At 53.7% G+C, this 17,903-nt stretch overlaps 1 protein-coding gene across 7 annotated transcripts in view; it reads left to right on the forward strand.

The window, feature by feature from the left end:
* LOC116953213 (roquin-1-like) overlaps positions 1-17,903 on the forward strand; it is a 73,939-nt gene that overhangs the window by 42,368 nt on the left and 13,668 nt on the right. For 6 of the 7 annotated variants that reach the window (XM_076074804.1, XM_076074805.1, XM_076074808.1 and 3 more), the window contains exons 8-18: positions 96-228; positions 679-797; positions 1,579-1,691; positions 2,532-2,879; positions 5,307-5,686; positions 6,489-7,060; positions 8,334-8,516; positions 12,210-12,392; positions 15,387-15,485; positions 17,146-17,308; positions 17,717-17,840. In XM_076074804.1, the coding sequence (XP_075930919.1) occupies positions 96-228; positions 679-797; positions 1,579-1,691; positions 2,532-2,879; positions 5,307-5,686; positions 6,489-7,060; positions 8,334-8,516; positions 12,210-12,392; positions 15,387-15,485; positions 17,146-17,308; positions 17,717-17,840 (2,417 nt within the window). The remainder of the gene's footprint in view (positions 1-95; positions 229-678; positions 798-1,578; positions 1,692-2,531; positions 2,880-5,306; positions 5,687-6,488; positions 7,061-8,333; positions 8,517-12,209; positions 12,393-15,386; positions 15,486-17,145; positions 17,309-17,716; positions 17,841-17,903) is intronic. The other variant, XM_076074809.1, reaches the window with a different exon arrangement.

The following is a 17,903-nucleotide window of genomic DNA, read 5'->3' on the forward strand; positions in this document are numbered from 1 at the left end:
GCGCAAAAACCTGCGCATTGCGGTAACTCGTGCGTGCGTGTGTTTGTTTCTCGCGTCTGCCTTACCACTGACGCCCGCCCCCCACCCCCCAACAGCTGCAGACGCCGGCATCGTTTGCGCAGAGCGTGCAGGAGCTGACGATCGCGCTGCAGAGGACAGGCGACCCCGCCAACCTCAACCAGCTCCGGCCCCACCTGGAGCTGCTGGCCAACATCGACCCCAGCCCAGGTAAGCAAGTCTTACGATTAAAAATCTAAGCAAATGTTTTACTTTATACCAGGTCAAGCCCCACTGAGCTTATGTATTCAGCAGCGGCCTGGCTGTCACGAATGATAGCTGAACGGGAAGTGGCTTATCGTGTGGAAAAACCTGGAGACTCGGAGAAAAATTCACACGACTGCGAGGGGATAACATGCAAACTCCAAATATACAGCAGGCTAGGAAACGCTCAGTCGTCCTTACCTGGTAAAATAAAAATAGTAAAATATTGTTTTAGTGATACGTCCGGTTTAGTTTGAAGGCATGGGGTGGTAGGGGGGACCCTGCACCCCCCCCCCCCCCGCCGGTCCTTATGGGACAGCCCTGGTGGCCGGGGTCTCGCGATCAACACCACGGGGTCAAATCATTGTCAGGCGATTTCCACCGGCCTTCACACCGACGCTTCCGCCCCGCACACAGACGCCGCGGCGCCCACGTGGGAGCAGCTGGCGGCGGCGATGGTTGCGGTGAAGACGGTCGTGCAGGGACTGGTGGACTTCATTCAGAACTACAGCAAGAAGGGCTTCGAGCAGACGCAGGTGCCCTCGCCACCACCACCCCCGATCTTCGTCATCATCGGCATCGACGTCGTCACCAGTTTTGGCACCGCCGTCGTTGCTATTACCGTCACCGTCGTTATGCACGTCACAATGAGTATCGTCATTACAATCATCGTCACGCGCATCATCGTTTCTGTCCTTGTTATTTGTGTCATCATTACTATCATGATCATTACTGTTGTCGTCGCCACCATCATCACTGTTACTATCATCTTCATTATCATGACCTTAATTGATCATCGTCACTGTTACTATCATCATTATCATTAACTTAATCATCATCATCACTGTTACTATCATCATCTTCATTATCATTCCCTTCATCGTTATCATCACCACTATGACTATCATCATCGCCCACTGTAATTACCACCGCCGTTGGCACCGTCACCATCGTCACCTTGATCATCTATTTACGACCGAAACAGGAGGAGGATTTCTCCACAACTCTGGCTGTCGCCTGATGATGCTGGTTGTTATTACTGGCGAAACGTCACGGCACTCGAACTGCAAATGTTATGGAGGGTTTACTCTCCATCACACCGGTAGTGCTGTACCAGTACGAATTGGCACGTTCTGTTTACGCGATGCAACCTTACTGATTGGCTGTGTCGGGTGGTGGCGGGTTTAACGGCGCATTTATATTCACGCGATCTAACCCAAAAACCTCTGTTGCGGATGATGTTGGCCGTGAAAGCCCCACTGCTTGTTAAAGTCACCGTTGCCCTTTCCGCGTTGCGTCGTGCTCCGCACCGCGCAGCCTCTGCAGAACAGCAAGTACAAGACGAGCATGTGCCGCGACCTGACGCAGCAGGGCGGCTGCCCTCGCGGCGCCAGCTGCACGTTCGCTCACTCCCAGGACGAGCTGGAGAGGTGAGAACGAATCGCAGGCGTCGTCCTCCCGTCGTGACTTATTTTGGGTGCCACGGTGACTCGGGGGGAGGGGATGTTAACTCCCTCGCCTGGTATGCACGATGTCGTGCGTTCGATTCTGTGACCCCCTTTGATGCCGGCAGTATATTTGAAGTTTTTGGAGTCTCTCTCTCTCCGTGGTCGTGGGGATTTTTCTCGGGGCCCTCCAGTTTTTCCCTCCACATGTGGAATCAACGTCATACGTTTCGAGGATTTGGCTGCTACTATAAAAAAAAAACATTTCCACATCGTAATAAGGCACTTCGTTTGAGCTATCATTTGATAGCCAAGTTGCTACTGAAAAAGAGCTAAATAGCTCAGTGTGGGCCTTACCTGCTAAAATAAAAAATAATATTTTTTGATATCGGATGTCGCCCCCCACTGGTTTATTTCACTCTGCAAACACAGTTGTGTTTGTTGAGCTTTTGCTGTCCATCTGTCTTGTCTCTATCATGGGTTACGATAACTGCCCCTAAAGACAATCCGATACAAATAAAATTTTCGTATAAAGTTGCGTTGCTGTTAGGGACTTATTCTGGATAAAATTGGCCTTATCGATCAGAGAATTTGCCCAAAACTTTGTGATAGAATCCAGCGCCGGATGGATCAACCCTTTGCGGCCGAGGCGATGACATCACACGCCACACGCGTCTCACTTCCCCCCCCCCCCCCCCCCGTAATGTCATTATGCGCGACATCGTCTCGTCATTGACGCACGGAATCCCAATTTGCTCAAATGAATCTGAACAACAGCGGCCTCTCGTACATTTCCGCGCTACCAAACCCACCCTCCCAAACCAGGTACCGCTTGAAAAACAAGAAACTGGCGGGCGGTCGAGGCACCAGCCAATCGCTCACGCAACTCAACAAGGTTGGCATGGGCTCCTCGGGGCTGGAGCCGCTTGCGTCCAAGCTCCTGCCGGCGCAGAACGGCCTCATGAGCGGAGGCGGCAGCTCGCCGCAGCTGCTGGCGCGCGGCACGGACCCGGGTGGGTTCGGCGCGGAGGTCAGCGGGGGCCTGGGCCTGCCGGCCGGGCTCGGTATCGGCCACGCGGCCGGGCTCGGGGTGAGGATTGCGCTGGGCGGCGGCAAGGTGGGAGAGGCGAGCGCCAGCGCGCCGGGGTCGCTGTCGGGGTCACCGCCGGACAAGTAAGGGCGCTGGCATACGCACGCACGCACGCACACGCACACACACACACACATTCGCACACGTGTTTGCGTTTCCGCGCATAAGCATGTGCTCACCCAAATGCACCCTCACGGACGCGCACGTGAAATTTCACCAAGATAAAGGTCCTCTGTATAGTCTTAGACTGTTGCGGCAAGCTCTGTTAAGCGAGCGCCTGTGAAGGTCTGCACGGCACACAAGGGATGGGTTTTGCAATTTTTCACGCACACGTACACAAGGCAAGACAGATCCCCTGTCTTGCCTTGTGAACAGACTGTTGAGGCAAGTGCTGTTCGCGAGCACTTATGAAGGCCGGAACGGCACACGAGGTGGCCAGCACCACGCCCGGCCACCTTTGTCTCCCCAGTGGCGATGTTTACACACTGCACCAGTAACTCATTTGAGGCCGAGTCGAATTAGGGGACGCCCAGGACCGGTTCAGATAATCGTCACTGGTGTTGGCCGTGAGCGTGAATCGAACTCGGGTCGCCAGGTTCATAGAGCAGCGTAGCGCTAACCACTACACTACCGGCTCCCCGCGGTGCCCGCACACATGCACACACAGACACAAAAACAATTATCTCTTGCGCAGTGCTATAAGCTCACACACACATGCAGGCGCACACTCTTACATTATTTACCCCATGTGGCCTCAAGAATCAGAATCGGAATATTTATTTAGACTCGAGGAATCTGATGAGCTATAAAGCTCTTATTAACAGAAGGGGAGGGTCAGAACGTTACAACAACAAATAGAAAAACATGGTAGGAGTTCAAAGTATAGGAAAGGTAACCAAACCGCTTAAAAATATATATAAATTAAACTAAACTGTTTCATCTTAGCAATTAAAGCCTACTGAGCGATTAGATCATTTTTCAGAAGCAACCTGGCCACAAACTATAGCTCAATGAGAGTGGCTTATCATTTGGAAACGTATAGCAGCAAAATATCTTAAACGCACGTTTCTAAATGTGGAAGGAAAAACCGGTGGGTCCGGAGAAAAATCCATGCGACCACGGGGAGAGAGAGAGAGACACCGCAAGCTCCAAATATACAGCAGCAGGCGTCAGGGTCGGGAGCAGAACCCACGACCTCCTGTATACCAGGCGAGGTAGTTAACATCTCCTAGCCACCGTGATGATGATGATGATGAGACACACAAACTCCAAATATACAGCAGCAGGCGTCAGGGTCGGGAGCGAACCCACGACCTCTTGCATACCAGGCAAGGTAGTTAACACCTCCTAGCCACCGTGATGATGATGAGACACAAACTCCAAATATACAGCAGCAGGTGTCAGGGTCGGGATCGAACCCACGGCCTCCTGTATACCTGGCAAGGTAGTTAACGTCTTGCTACCGCAGCGCCCTGTTAAGGCTGTAACAGAGCACGAGGCGATGGCCCGCACCACGTGCAGCCGCCTCTGCATTAACAGCTGATGTTCACTCCACATGCCGATCAAGCCCCCCCCAACCCCCTCCGCTATAACTATCCACATCTCGGTATTGGTACTGCTAAGCTTGTGTGGTTAAGTTTCTTGGCGATTGGCGCTGGGGGTTTTGTAGTTTTGGCTGGAGCATTGTAAAGTTGTTAGACGTACGTATGTATATATGTCGACGGACAGACGTATCATTTGCCCGGCCATTGCCGGAGAGACGCGTCATAACAATAAAACCAAAGTGTTTCAACGCGACTGTTGCAAGACCGGTTTGACGAGGAGTGGCTGCTGAATCAAAATAAGAGCACGTATTGCTCAGCCAGTTGGGGCACGTCTGCACTGTACCGAACTGAAACTGGAAAACCGCTCTGATTGGTTGATAGGTTCATCGGAATACGGCCGTCACATGGGCCCCCACCACCGTGTGTCAGATCGGTACGCGACGATTCACCTCCACCCCCCCTCCACACGCGTTACGACGAATTTGATTGCTTCTGGGAGATGCTTTAAATCACGAAGCTCGTATGGCATGTCAGACGGTGGTGGCTACGCACATGGCCTTGTAATCCTGGGCTGTGGAAGTGGGGGTAGGTTTGGTGGGTCACCGCACAACCCGGCTCGCCCAGGAGATGGTGGTACAGTGAGTGAATCTGTTCCCTCCGTGTTCTCCCGTTTCCTCCCACGTAAATGAATTGGCTGAAAACATCTTAATAGAGAGAGGACGGCAGAGCTTGGGCAGTTGTTGATAGCGCCGGCTCACTACCACCTGGCTGTCGTCCCGCTTGTCCATGCTTTGCCACGCCTCTGAACCGTAACGAAACACTTGCGCGCGTTTGATAGCTGCGAGATGAGACTTTGCGTCTGCTACGTGTGTACATAACGTTGAATATCTTTCGCGCCGTACGTAGCCAACCGTGCTAACGAGAGGTGTGTTGGGTTCGACTCGCCCCCGTGTCCGTCTATTACAGCAAAATCGGCTCCCCTCCGAAATCCCACCTGGGTCCCTACGCGGCTTTGGGTGGTCACCTGCAACCGGGCGGACTCGGCGCTCCCGACCTGACTGGCAAAGGTGTCCCGGTGCCGCACGGCCACCACCACCACCACCACCACCCGCACGCCCATGGGCACCCCCACGCGCACCCCATGAGCCGGGTGCTCTACCCCCCGCCACCGCCGCAGCAGCAGCAGCAGCAGCAGCCGCCGCCGCCGCAGCAGCCGCAACCGCCCCCCCACCACGCGCCCCCCGTTGACGTTTACTTCCAGGACCCACGCGGTGGGCAGCAGCAGCAGCAGCAGCCGCCGCCGCCGCCGCCGCCAGCGCTGGCATACGACCACCAGCACTACCGGGGTGAGGGGTCCGCAATGCGTGCGGTGCGCTTGCGGCGGTGGCCTTTGCGTTGAACCCGACTCCAGTAGGCGCCGCGGTGGCGAGATGTCGACTACCTCGCCTGGTGTACAGGAGGTCGTGGGTTCGATCGCAGCCCTTGACGCGTGTTGTATCTTTGGAGTTTGCGTGTCTGTCTCCCTGTGGTCGCGTGGATTTTTCTCCGGGTCCCTCCGGGTTTTCCCCTCCACGTTTAGAATCAACATGCATTTAGAGCATGCCGCTGCTATACATTTACACGTGATAAGCCGCTTCGTTGAGCTGTCATTTGTGGCCAGGTCACTTCTGAAAAAGAGTTACATAGCTCAGTGGGCCTTACCTGGTAAAATAAAAATAGTAAATGGTAGTAGTAGTAGTTTTAATTGAGACTATAGAATGCACGACGTACGATTACCGTGTCGCGTGTCCCCGATACAGTCAGGATGTCGACGCAGAGTTAAAATTTCGCGGCGCGATATAAATTCTTGAACGTACGGCACAAAAAAATATCAACTGCCGCCGTGCGATGCGAAATTGTACAGCGTGGCCATTGGTCGCCTTGCCCCCAGCCATCCGTGCCGTCGACCCTCTGTCCTTTTTTCAAGTCCAGCCTCAAGACGTTTTGTCCGAAAACCGACTGCATCTCTCCCGCTCTTGAAAATAATTATGCCCCACCGGATCCTTGCGACGTTTTTGCATCCCGTCATGTCCTATTCAGACAGTCCATAATTACTCGTTGTATCGTTTTCGTCGTCTCGAGTGTCTTCTGCGTTTTGTGTCTCCGCAGCCCCGTACTGTCAGACCCAACACCCAAGCTCCCCCTACGCTCCCCGCTACGTGCACAGACAGGGGGCCCCCCCGGACGCCTCTTTGGGGGGCCCTGCCGTGCCCCACGCGTACCCTCCCCCGTCAACGGCGGACCCCTACGGTCCCTACCCGCCTCCGCCGCCTCCGCCGCCCACGCACCACGCTTATGCGTCGCCACCTCCACCGCCGCTCCCGGGCGGGTACCACATGGGTCACCACGGAGCGCCGCCGCCGCCGCCACCCCACCACCACCACCATCACCACCACCACGCCGCCGCGGCGGCAGCGGCGTACGACTCCCGGCGGGCGTGGCGTGCGCCGCCGCCCCCCCACGCGCCGTCACCGTACCCGCCGGGCCAGCGCGATGGCAGCGTCGGACCGGCGCACGAGACCGGCTACGCGGTGAGGGGTGGGCCGCTGCCACCGGCGCACGGCCACCCGGAGGCCGGGTACTACCAGCCGCCGCAGGGCGGGCACATGCCAGCGGCACCACATGGACCGCCGCAGATGCAGCAGCAGCAGCAGCAGCACCGGCCCGCCAGCGTGCCACGGGTGAGAGCCACAGTTGATTTTAGCTGTGCGGTCGCGAAAGAAATCATTGCAGAGTCGAATCTCGTAACGATGCGGTTGTTGGGCCGGCACGCTCGTGCGCAGATGTGATTCATCACGTTTCGGCTGATTCTAGGTCTCGGGATTGTGAAATATCAGTGTAACCGTCATGAGACGGACAGCTCGTAGCTGGTGGGGTGGGGCACACAAGTGCTGCGTGGACCGGAGGTCACGTGTAGCGATCTCGGAGGTAGTTCTGTGGCATCCGCTTTTGTGAGCCGTACAGCACCTTTAACCACACTAAATTGGGGGGGGGAACGTTTTCATCCTGGCAACAACCGTGTTATAAATTTGCGCTCTATGTTTGAATGCGTGGCCTGCCTAAGCCTGTCGGACCGCAGTGGTAACCATCCCTAAGATCGCACAGGGCCTGTTCACGCGCAGCGCCAGCCTGCCAAGCACTCGTTAACCTTTCAGTAACATAATAAACGTAAACTCGGTTTTCCATATGTAGCGCAATTCACACGCTTTTTACATGAAGCTTAAGTTACGGAGAGAACACCTGTAGGGAAAAGAACAGGGGAGTATTAAGACAATTTTAAAAAGCGTAACAGATTCAGCTTCTCTGACGGACTGAGGAGGAGGAGGAAGGGAATTCCACAATCGCGTAGCCTGGCTGCAAACACGCTCTGTTTTCTCCCACTGAGTGATGTTGCTGCTGTGTGCTTTTACTGACAATGTAAATTGTAGGTGTGTGGGGGGGGGGCATATTTATAAAATAAAACTTGGTAAACAAAAATTGAAAGGTGTTTATTTTTATGTTACCAGGTAAGGCCCCCACAGAAGCGACCTAGACATCACAGATGATAACGAAGTGGCTTATCATCGCCTGGAAAATTATAACGGCCAAATACTCTAAACGTGTGACGTTGAGTCTAAATGTGGACGTGAAAAAAACCAGAGGCCCCAAAGAAAAATCCACGCGACCACAGGGAGAGAGACACGCAGACTCCAAATAAACAGCAGGCTTCAAGGTCGGGATTGAACACACAACCTCCTGTACACCAGGCGAGGTAGTTAACACCTTCTAGCCACTGTGATGACGAGAGAGAGAGCGAGACACGCCGACTCTAAATATACAGCAGGCGTCAGGGTCAGGATTGAACCCACGACCTCCTGTATATCACGCGAGGCAGTTAACAGTGTCGCCAATTTGGACCACGACGTGCGTTTAACCGTGCGCCGGCTCCAATGCTCTCCTGGCATCGTCCCGCAGGATCCGTACACGCAGCCCCCGCCGAGCCTGGAGGAGCTGCACCGCCGGCGCGCCGAGCTGCTGGCACAGCTGAAGGTGGCTCGCCCGGGCGCTCCGCCCGTCTCCCCGCCCCCCTTCGCTCACTCCCCGACGCCGCCCCCCCTCGCCATGGCCCCCTACGGCGGAGAGGAGTACGCGCCAATGGTGAGCGGCCGCATTGCGTTGGGCCTCCCCCCCCCCCCCAACCGGGAGAGCGCGTGCCGGGCTGGGTGCACGTTGGTGCGCCTGGCTGCTGCTACAGCTAATGCCGATGATTCTGCTGTGAGTTAAAGTGCTGTTGCCATTACTACTGTTGCTAGAGCTGCTCCATGTCGAGAGAGAGTACGTCCACCGAGTAGGATGGAGCCTGGTCGTTGCTGTGTTTGGGAGTAGGAGTACGGAAAGTGATGGGGGTTGGGGTAGGCGTAGTGATGGATATAATAATAGGTGTAATGTTGGAGAAGGGTTAATGATAGGGGTTTGGGTCGTGATAGGTGTTTGGGTAAGCATAGTGATAGGGGTTGGGATCGGTATATAGTGATAGGTGTAGTGATAGGTATTGGGGTAGGGGTTAGTGATAGGGGTTGTGATGAGGGTTGGGGTAGGCCCCGGGGGAACAGGCGTCTATGACGTCTCCTGGCCAAACCCCATTTGGCAGATCCAGGAGACTGAATCCTTACCCTTGGGGCTCCTCCAGAAACAACAATCCACTACGGATGGCCACGTCGAATGTTCGAATGCTCATTGCGGAGGAGAGGCTGCCACTCCTCTGTCGGGAGCTGGACCAGTAAAGGACTGTCCACCATGAGGGGTGGACAGTCTCCTCGGGGCAGGAGACTGCCAAACAACAGGGAGTGGCTTTTCTTCTAAACAAAAGAATGAAGGGGGCGTGGGAGCGTGGCGGTGAGGTGTGGGAAGCTGTAAGCCCCAGGCTACTTTGGGCTCACCTTCCCATCATCCAGTGGCGAGGAGTGGTGGTTACTTATGCCCCCACCGAAGACGAACATACGTGGAGAGATGCAGGCAAGGCCGATGAGTCGGATGCCTTCTATGACCTCCTGTCACAGGTGCTGGCTAAAGTGGCCCCTCGGGATAGAGTCATCTTGTTGGGTGACTTCAATACCTGAGTTGGTCATGATGCTGGCACCTGGTCTGGAGTGATTGGAGGGCATGGGCCAGATCAGCTCAATAACAACGGCAGGAGGCTGCTACATTTTTGTGCAGCTCATGGGCTTGTAATTGTAGTGAGCAACTTCCGTGACGCGTCATTGTAGAGGGTACTCTTCTTTATCTCACACATGGGCACAACACAGGCCATCTTCTTCCTTTTCCGAGTACAACACTTAGATGTTAGCATCCCTACAGCCTACACACATGGTCGATCATCCGGCGTGGTTCCACCCGTCCACTCCCGGCCTCGCCGCTGGCTGACGGCGTGCCGGTAAGGGTGGTGGAACTCGACAGGAGATCTGCCACGTGGCCGGATGACGGCGAGCAGCGACGCAGTCCGGACCCAAGACTCGACACACCGACCATGAGTCCTCCTCCGCCCCCGCTTATATTGCCGCAGACGCGGCTAAGCTCCGCCTCCGGCCACGCCCTCTCATGAAACCTGCCTGCAGGTTCCTTGAGTATCTCGGCCAGCCCCACCCCTTACCTTTGGCCCAGATACCTCTGCCTTTGGGATTGGAAAATGTTTTAGTGGTGCCCGTACCCGTGCTTCCCTTTTCCAACCAGCAGGTGTCATCATGTCATTACATAATTATCATGGATGCATGCCGGGTCCAAGCAAGAACATCTGCTGGACTGCATAGTGATGGAACAGCGGATGCGGGCTCATGTCCTTGACAACAGGACCTACCGTGGAGCTGATCTGCCAACTGACCATCGACTTGGCATCTGAAGATGCGCCTGCCATTCTTCCACTCTGGTGGTCGGTGTACACCCAGGACCCCATTCAAACCCATAGTGGCATGGTCTCAGCTAGCTGATGAAAGTTGCAAGCGAGAATTTAATCATCGCTTGCGGCTGGCGTTGGCATCGTCTCCCACTCCTCCTGATGTCAAGGGGAAATCTGCAAGGTTTAGGACTGTGGCTCATGCACCACTGGATGGGTTCCGCAGGATTAGAAGGATGCCCTGGTGGTCCCCCTCTTTAAGAAGGGGGACCGCACAGACTGTAACAACTACAGGGGCATCTCACTCCTCAGTGTGACGGGAAAGGTCCTGGCAAGGATTATTCAACATCGCCTGGCTAGGCATGCTGAGGAGAGGTTTGCGGAGCCCCAATACAGTTTCAGAAAAGGGCAGTCTGGCACAGATGTCATATTTTCTGTCCGTCTGCTACAGCAGAGGTGTAGGGAATTCCAGCAAGACCTACATCTCTGCTTTATTGACCTGGTCAAGGCCTATGATACCATCAGTAGGCCTGGGCGCTCGGTTGTTCTTCGTACTTTCAGAGTCCCTGACCCTCTGCTCACAATCATTAAGGACCTTTATGATGGTGAGTGGGCCCGGGTAAAACTACGTGGCCAGGAGCCATTCCCTGTTCACCTTGGGGTGCAACAGGGATGTCCTCTGGCTTCCACATTATTTAACATCTATTTTGACCACTTAGTTCCTGAAGCCTTCAATAGCTGTACCGGAGGAATTTCCATCTGGTACTGATACAATAGGAGGCTGATTGATGCCCGGGTACAGTCAACCATGTTGTGTTTGCCGATGATCTGGTAATTGCTGCTCACTCAGAGAAGGAGTTGGAGGTGCTACTGCTGAACCTGGAGCTTGCCACTAAGAGGTGGGGCCTTACCATCAGCCCCACAAAAACTAGCACCTGCCTGGGTATTTTGTACCATCGGACACTCCACCCCCACAGCTCCCAATTAGTGATGGGGCAGTTGTGGAGAGTGGAGCTTTTCCCATACCTGGGCAGTGTGCTCATGAACGGCTCCGGTATAACAGCAGAGGTCTCACTCCGAATCAGTCGAGCGGCATCATCTTTTCATCGGTTGCGTAACGCTGTGTGGAAGCTACCTGGTCTGTTGCTCCGCACGAAACTTCAGGTCTTCTCGGTTACAGTCATTCCCTCCCTTCTCTTCGCTTGCGAAATGTGGACCCCCCCCTAATGGAACATCTTCGCAAGGCTGCGTTGGCTGGGTCATGTGGCCCGCATGCCCAGCCACCGCATGCCGAAACAGCTTTTGTTCGGCCGGATTGAGGGGGCTAGACAGGCGTGGCACGGGCTAGAGAAGAGGTGGAGTGACGTGGTACAGGAAGATGTGGAGCTGAGTGGACTTGCTGATGACTGGTACCAGCGGTGTCAAGATCGGCCTCTGGAGGAGGCTCGTGAAGGACGCTACTAGGCAGTTGGAGGGAGTCGCCCTACAACAACAACGGAGGGCAGAGGAGCGACGCTCACAACAACGAGCGGAGCGCCAGGTGGCTGAAGCACAGCAAGTTGGCACAGTAGGGTGCACAGGTGGTGCATCAGCCAGTCATTTCAGTCAGCCGGCCCGTGGCATCTGGGTCTGCCCCGTGACCTCCTGCCAGCGGGCGTTCGACACTTCACGTGGCCTCAACATGCACATAGCCTGGCACAAGCGTCGTGGTGACGTAACCGCCAATGAGTGGCGAATGGCGGTTGTTGTTGGTAGGCCTTAAAATGAGTGTCGCCGGGTGCGATGTGTTAAACATCACCACTTGGGGGACAAAGGCAGCCGGGCGTGGTGCTGGCCACCCACCCCCCTCGTCTGCCAGTGATCGCCTTCGTAGGCGCTGCTGCTCACTGACAGCGCTTGCCCCCAACAGTCGGTTAAGGCTTCACGGAGTTTGGGGGGGGGGGACCCTTTTGCCCTTGCAGTACTCGGAGGAGGAGGAAGACGGAGGCGGCGAGGCGTGCGGGCGCGCGCCCCCCCTCGCCTACGCGGAGAGCGAGTTCCCGTCGCAGTACTCTCCGTGGTCGTGCGAGGCCATCAGCTCGTACATCGCTGGCAAGGAGGCGAAGCCGCGCGACGTCATGGCCACCAGCGGCTCTGACATGACGGTACGGCTCCTGCGCGCGCTACTTGCAGGGCGGGGGGCGGGGTTTGCGTCGAGCTTCTTCGGGTGCTTTCATCTGGCCCTGTGAGCCAGATGAAAGCGCGCTGAATTATTAGACTCATATAGGTTCCTTGGTATGGCTTTGTGAGTCTCAGGCAGCAACACTGAATTATAAGACTCGTATAGGGTCCTTGGTATGGCTTTGTGAGTCTCAGGCAGCAACACTGAATTATAAGACTCATATAGGGGCCTTGGTATGGCTTTGAGTCTCAGGCAGCAACACTGAATTATAAGACTCATATAGGGGCCTTGGTATGGCTTTGTGAGTCTCAGGCAGCAACACTGAATTATAAGACTCATATAGGGGCCTTGGTATGGCTTTGTGAGTCTCAGGCAGCAACACTGAATTATAAGACTCATATAGGGTCCTTGGTCTGGCTCTGAGTCTCAGGCAGCAACACTAAATTATAAGACTCATATAAGGGCCTTGGTATGGCTTTGTGAGTCTCAGGCAGCAACACTGAATTATAAGACTCATATAGGGTCCTTGGTCTGGCTCTGAGTCTCAGGCAGCAACACTAAATTATAAGACTCATATAAGGGCCTTGGTATGGCTTTGTGAGTCTCAGGCAGCAACACTGAATTATAAGACTCATATAGGGGCCTTGGTATGGCTTTGTGAGTCTCAGGCAGCAACACTGAATTATAAGACTCATATAGGGGCCTTGGTATGGCTTTGTGAGTCTCAGGCAGCAACACTGAATTATAAGACTCATATAGGGGCCTTGGTATGGCTTTGTGAGTCTCAGGCAGCAACACTGAATTATAAGACTCATATAGGGGCCTTGGTATGGCTTTGTGAGTCTCAGGCAGCAACACTGAATTATAAGACTCATATAGGGTCCTTGGTCTGGCTCTGAGTCTCAGGCAGCAACACTAAATTATAAGACTCATATAAGGGCCTTGGTATGGCTTTGTGAGTCTCAGGCAGCAACACTGAATTATAAGACTCATATAGGGGCCTTGGTATGGCTTTGTGAGTCTCAGGCAGCAACACTGAATTATAGGACTCATATAGGGGCCTTGGTATGGCTTTGTGAGTCTCAGGCAGCAACACTGAATTATAAGACTCATATAGGGTCCTTGGTCTGGCTCTGAGTCTCAGGCAGCAACACTAAATTATAAGACTCATATAAGGGCCTTGGTATGGCTTTGTGAGTCTCAGGCAGCAACACTGAATTATAAGACTCATATAGGGGCCTTGGTATGGCTTTGTGAGTCTCAGGCAGCAACACTGAATTATAAGACTCATATAGGGTCCTTGGTCTGGCTCTGAGTCTCAGGCAGCAACACTAAATTATAAGACTCATATAAGGGCCTTGGTATGGCTTTGTGAGTCTCAGGCAGCAACACTGAATTATAGGACTCATATAGGGGCCTTGGTATGGCTTTGTGAGTCTCAGGCAGCAACACTGAATTATAAGACTCATATAGGGTCCTTGGTCTGGCTCTGAGTCTCAGGCAGCAACACTAAATTATAAGACTCATATAAGGGCCTTGGTATGGCTTTGTGAGTCTCAGGCAGCAACACTGAATTATAAGACTCATATAGGGGCCTTGGTATGGCTTTGTGAGTCTCAGGCAGCAACACTGAATTATAAGACTCATATAGGGTCCTTGGTCTGGCTCTGAGTCTCAGGCAGCAACACTAAATTATAAGACTCATATAAGGGCCTTGGTATGGCTTTGTGAGTCTCAGGCAGCAACACTGAATTATAAGACTCATATAGGGGCCTTGGTATGGCTTTGTGAGTCTCAGGCAGCAACACTGAATTATAAGACTCATATAGGGGCCTTGGTATGGCTTTGTGAGTCTCAGGCAGCAACACTGAATTATAAGACTCATATAGGGGCCTTGGTATGGCTTTGTGAGTCTAAGGCGGCAACACTGAATTATAAGACTCATATAGGGGCCTTGGTATGGCTTTGTGAGTCTCAGGCAGCAACACTGAATTATAAGACTCATATAGGGTCCTTGGTCTGGCTCTGAGTCTCAGGCAGCAACACTAAATTATAAGACTCATATAAGGGCCTTGGTATGGCTTTGTGAGTCTCAGGCAGCAACACTGAATTATAAGACTCATATAGGGGCCTTGGTATGGCTTTGTGAGTCTCAGGCAGCAACACTGAATTATAGGACTCATATAGGGGCCTTGGTATGGCTTTGTGAGTCTCAGGCAGCAACACTGAATTATAAGACTCATATAGGGTCCTTGGTCTGGCTCTGAGTCTCAGGTAGCAACACTGAATTATAAGACTATAGGAGCCTTGGTGTGGCTCTTCAGGCCTTGGCCAGCAACACTTAAATTATGAGACTCTCCGATAAGGGCTTTGGGCTGGCTCTTTGAGTTTCGGGCAACAACACTGAATTATAAGAATTCTCTAATGACCTTGGTCTGGCTCTTTGAGTCTCAGGCCAGCAACATTGAATAATAATACTCCGATAGGGGCCTCACTCTGGCTCTGTGAGTCTCGGGCAGCAACACTGAATGATAAGAATTCTATAGCGACCTTGGTCTGGCTCTATGAGTACCCGGTGCAGAGTGAAACATCAGCACTGGGGAGACAAAGGCGGGCCACACCACCGTGTAGAGATCGACAGTCTACCAGCAACCGACAAAATATTCGGTGAGAAAGGAACACCCACGCCTTTGGGTCTCTCTGTGAGATTGGAGCTTAATTGTAGTCGGGTTTGTCCGTGTCTGCGTTCAAGAAAATATTGAATCACCCGGCATACCACAGCCAGTACACCTCTCGTTACCGCCGCGGCTACTAGTAGTCACGTGCCACTTACTCGATTCTACCAGCGACCCAAATAACCTTCAGCGAGACATTAAACCCCGGCGCGGGGTTTAATGTGGGGCTGTCCCCGGCGATTTTATGAATTCTGCCGATCCGTCGTCGGTCTCCGTGACACCCGAGCGTCTCTCTGCCGCAGGTGAAGCTGAGTCGCAGCGATACTCCGTCGTCGCAGACGGAGTGCGTGCGCTGGGGCGAGGCGTACCACCGCTCCACCGACGAGATGTGGCTCGACCAGGTACTACTTCCTGTCCATACCCCCCCCACCACCCCCCAACTCTCAATGGAGTCGTCCTATCGGATAACTTTAATGGATTCTTATTGGGTGACGTTAATGGAGTCGTTCTGTTGGGTGACTTTAATGCAGTCGTCCTATGGGGGTGACTTCAATGGAGTTTTCTTATTGGGTGACTTCAATGGAGTTTTCCTATCGGGTGACTTTAACGAAGTCGTCCTATTGGGTGATTTAATGGAGTCGTCCTATGTGGTGACTTCAATGAAGTCGTCCTATTGAGTGACGGTAATGGAGTCGTCCTGTCGTGTGACTTCAATGGAGTCGTCCAGGAGCGATTGGAAGATCGGTTCGAAAGCAATCAAAGGCGGGTATACACGGGCGTTCAAAACCGGCGTGTCGCAGATGCGGAGCAGTCGCTGAGATGCTGGGGTGGTGCAAGCTAGGGCCCTGCGGAGGCTTAAGGCCCGTGATGCAATTGTCACTGGCAATGGTTGCTGCTGATTTTTACCACCCCCCCCCCACCCCCTTTCCCCACCGCCGTGGTAAACAATTTAACAGCGCTCCCTGGTGGTCGATTGATACATTTTTCTTCACCGGCGATAAAGTCGCGTTCCATCCAATGTCCCTTCGTGCATGGATTCATGAGTTTATTTTGACGTTAGTTCATTTGTTCATGGGCCTCTTTATTCATTTGTTCACCATTGCATTTCAATGTGCATTCGTTCGACTGCCAATGTTCATTACCTCACCTGGTATATTTGGAGTTTGCATGTGTCTCTTCCTGTTGTCATGTGGATTTTTCTCCGAGTCCTCCGGTTTTTCCCTCCGCATTTAGAAACGTGCATTTTATAGTATTTCGCTGTTATAAATTTCCACGCGATAAGCCACTTTCTTTGAGCTATCATTTGTGGTCAGGTTCATTCTGAAAAAGAGCTACATAGCCGAGTGGGCCTTACACTGGTAAAATAAAATGAATAGTTTAGTTTCGATTTACACCATCGTGCCTTTGTTTCGTGAGCAAATCACCCGCCTGCTCTCTTGTCTCTGCACTGGCTACCGGTCAAGTCTCGAGTGAACTATAGGATCCTGCTGACCTTACAAGGCTCTCACTGGGTTAGCTCCACGATATCTACTGGAACTGATTCTGTTTTTAACCTCCCAACGAGGTCCCTGAGATCTTCGGGATCGCCTTCTTCTCTAAGTACTCCAAGGTCAAGGCTCTGTTCTTGGGGTGATCGAGATTTTTCCAGCGCAGCTTCCAGGTTTTTTGGATCGCTTTTTGTCTTTACTCACAAGACAATCGGAGTCGTTAGAACCATCGTTGAAGTCCTCTTTTGACAAACTCACCTCTTTTACCCCCCCCCCCCCCCAAACAAGTTCTGGCCGTTTACCCTGCAGGTTCTGTTTATTTCCTGGCTTTCCATACATGGTGGTGTCTCATTGTGATCCACGGATGCAGTGCGGCACTTTACAAATGTGAATTATTATATTTCCATTAATTCATCGGTGCACTCGTATATTCATTCGCCGATTCAATTGGACATTCGATCATTCGTCGGTTATGTACATTAACGTGCTCACTCGTTCGTTCGTACGGCCATCCGTCGCCCGTCCTCGTGCCCGCTCGCCCGTTAACCGTGTCGTCCCGTGCAATCCGCCCCAGCGCCGCCCCAAGGATGAGGACCCCATCATCCCGTTTGGCGAGAGCCCCACGGTGTCCAAGTGGGGCGCCATCTCCCGCTCGGCACGCACCTCCTTCCGCAACACAGGCCCTGTGCAGGCCACAGCCTCCCAGGGCTCGGCCACGCGGCCTGTCAACGTCACTGGTGAGGGCCGACAGCCACCCAGCCAAACATCCAGCCACCCTGCTACCCAGCTCACTCACTCGGCCAACCAACCAACCAAACACCCGCCCAGCCAACCACCTACCCAGCAAAGCACCGACCTACCCACCCACCCAGCCAACCACTCACCCAGCCAACCATCCACCCACCCACCAAGCCAACCACTCAACTACCGACTCATCCAGCCACCCACCCAGCCACCCACCCAGCCACCTACCCAGCCACCTACCCACCCAGTCACCCACCCACCACGCACCCATCCACCTGGCCGTGTATAAAGCACTGACCTTGCGGTGGCCGGGCGGCTCAAGAGGGGCTGTGCGACACCGTCATTGATGTGCAGCGTGCACCGTACTGATCGGTCGATGTCCGCCTGTCACTCGTCCTTAGACGCCCCGATTCTCACCCCGTGCTTCGCAGACTACTTTGTCAACTACTCGAGCTCCTGCGGCTGGAACTCGCCCACCAACGTGTACCCGTCTCAGCCCAGCCCCACCCCACAGTACACGGACAGGTACGAACACGGCACGCGACGATCCGGCCTTCCTTACACACACGGACCCCCCACGCCACCCAC

The sequence above is a fragment of the Petromyzon marinus genome, chromosome 50 (assembly GCF_048934315.1).
Source record: "Petromyzon marinus isolate PM22_M1 ecotype Great Lakes invasive population chromosome 50, UKy_Petmar_22M1.pri1.0, whole genome shotgun sequence".
NCBI lineage: Eukaryota > Metazoa > Chordata > Hyperoartia > Petromyzontiformes > Petromyzontidae > Petromyzon > Petromyzon marinus.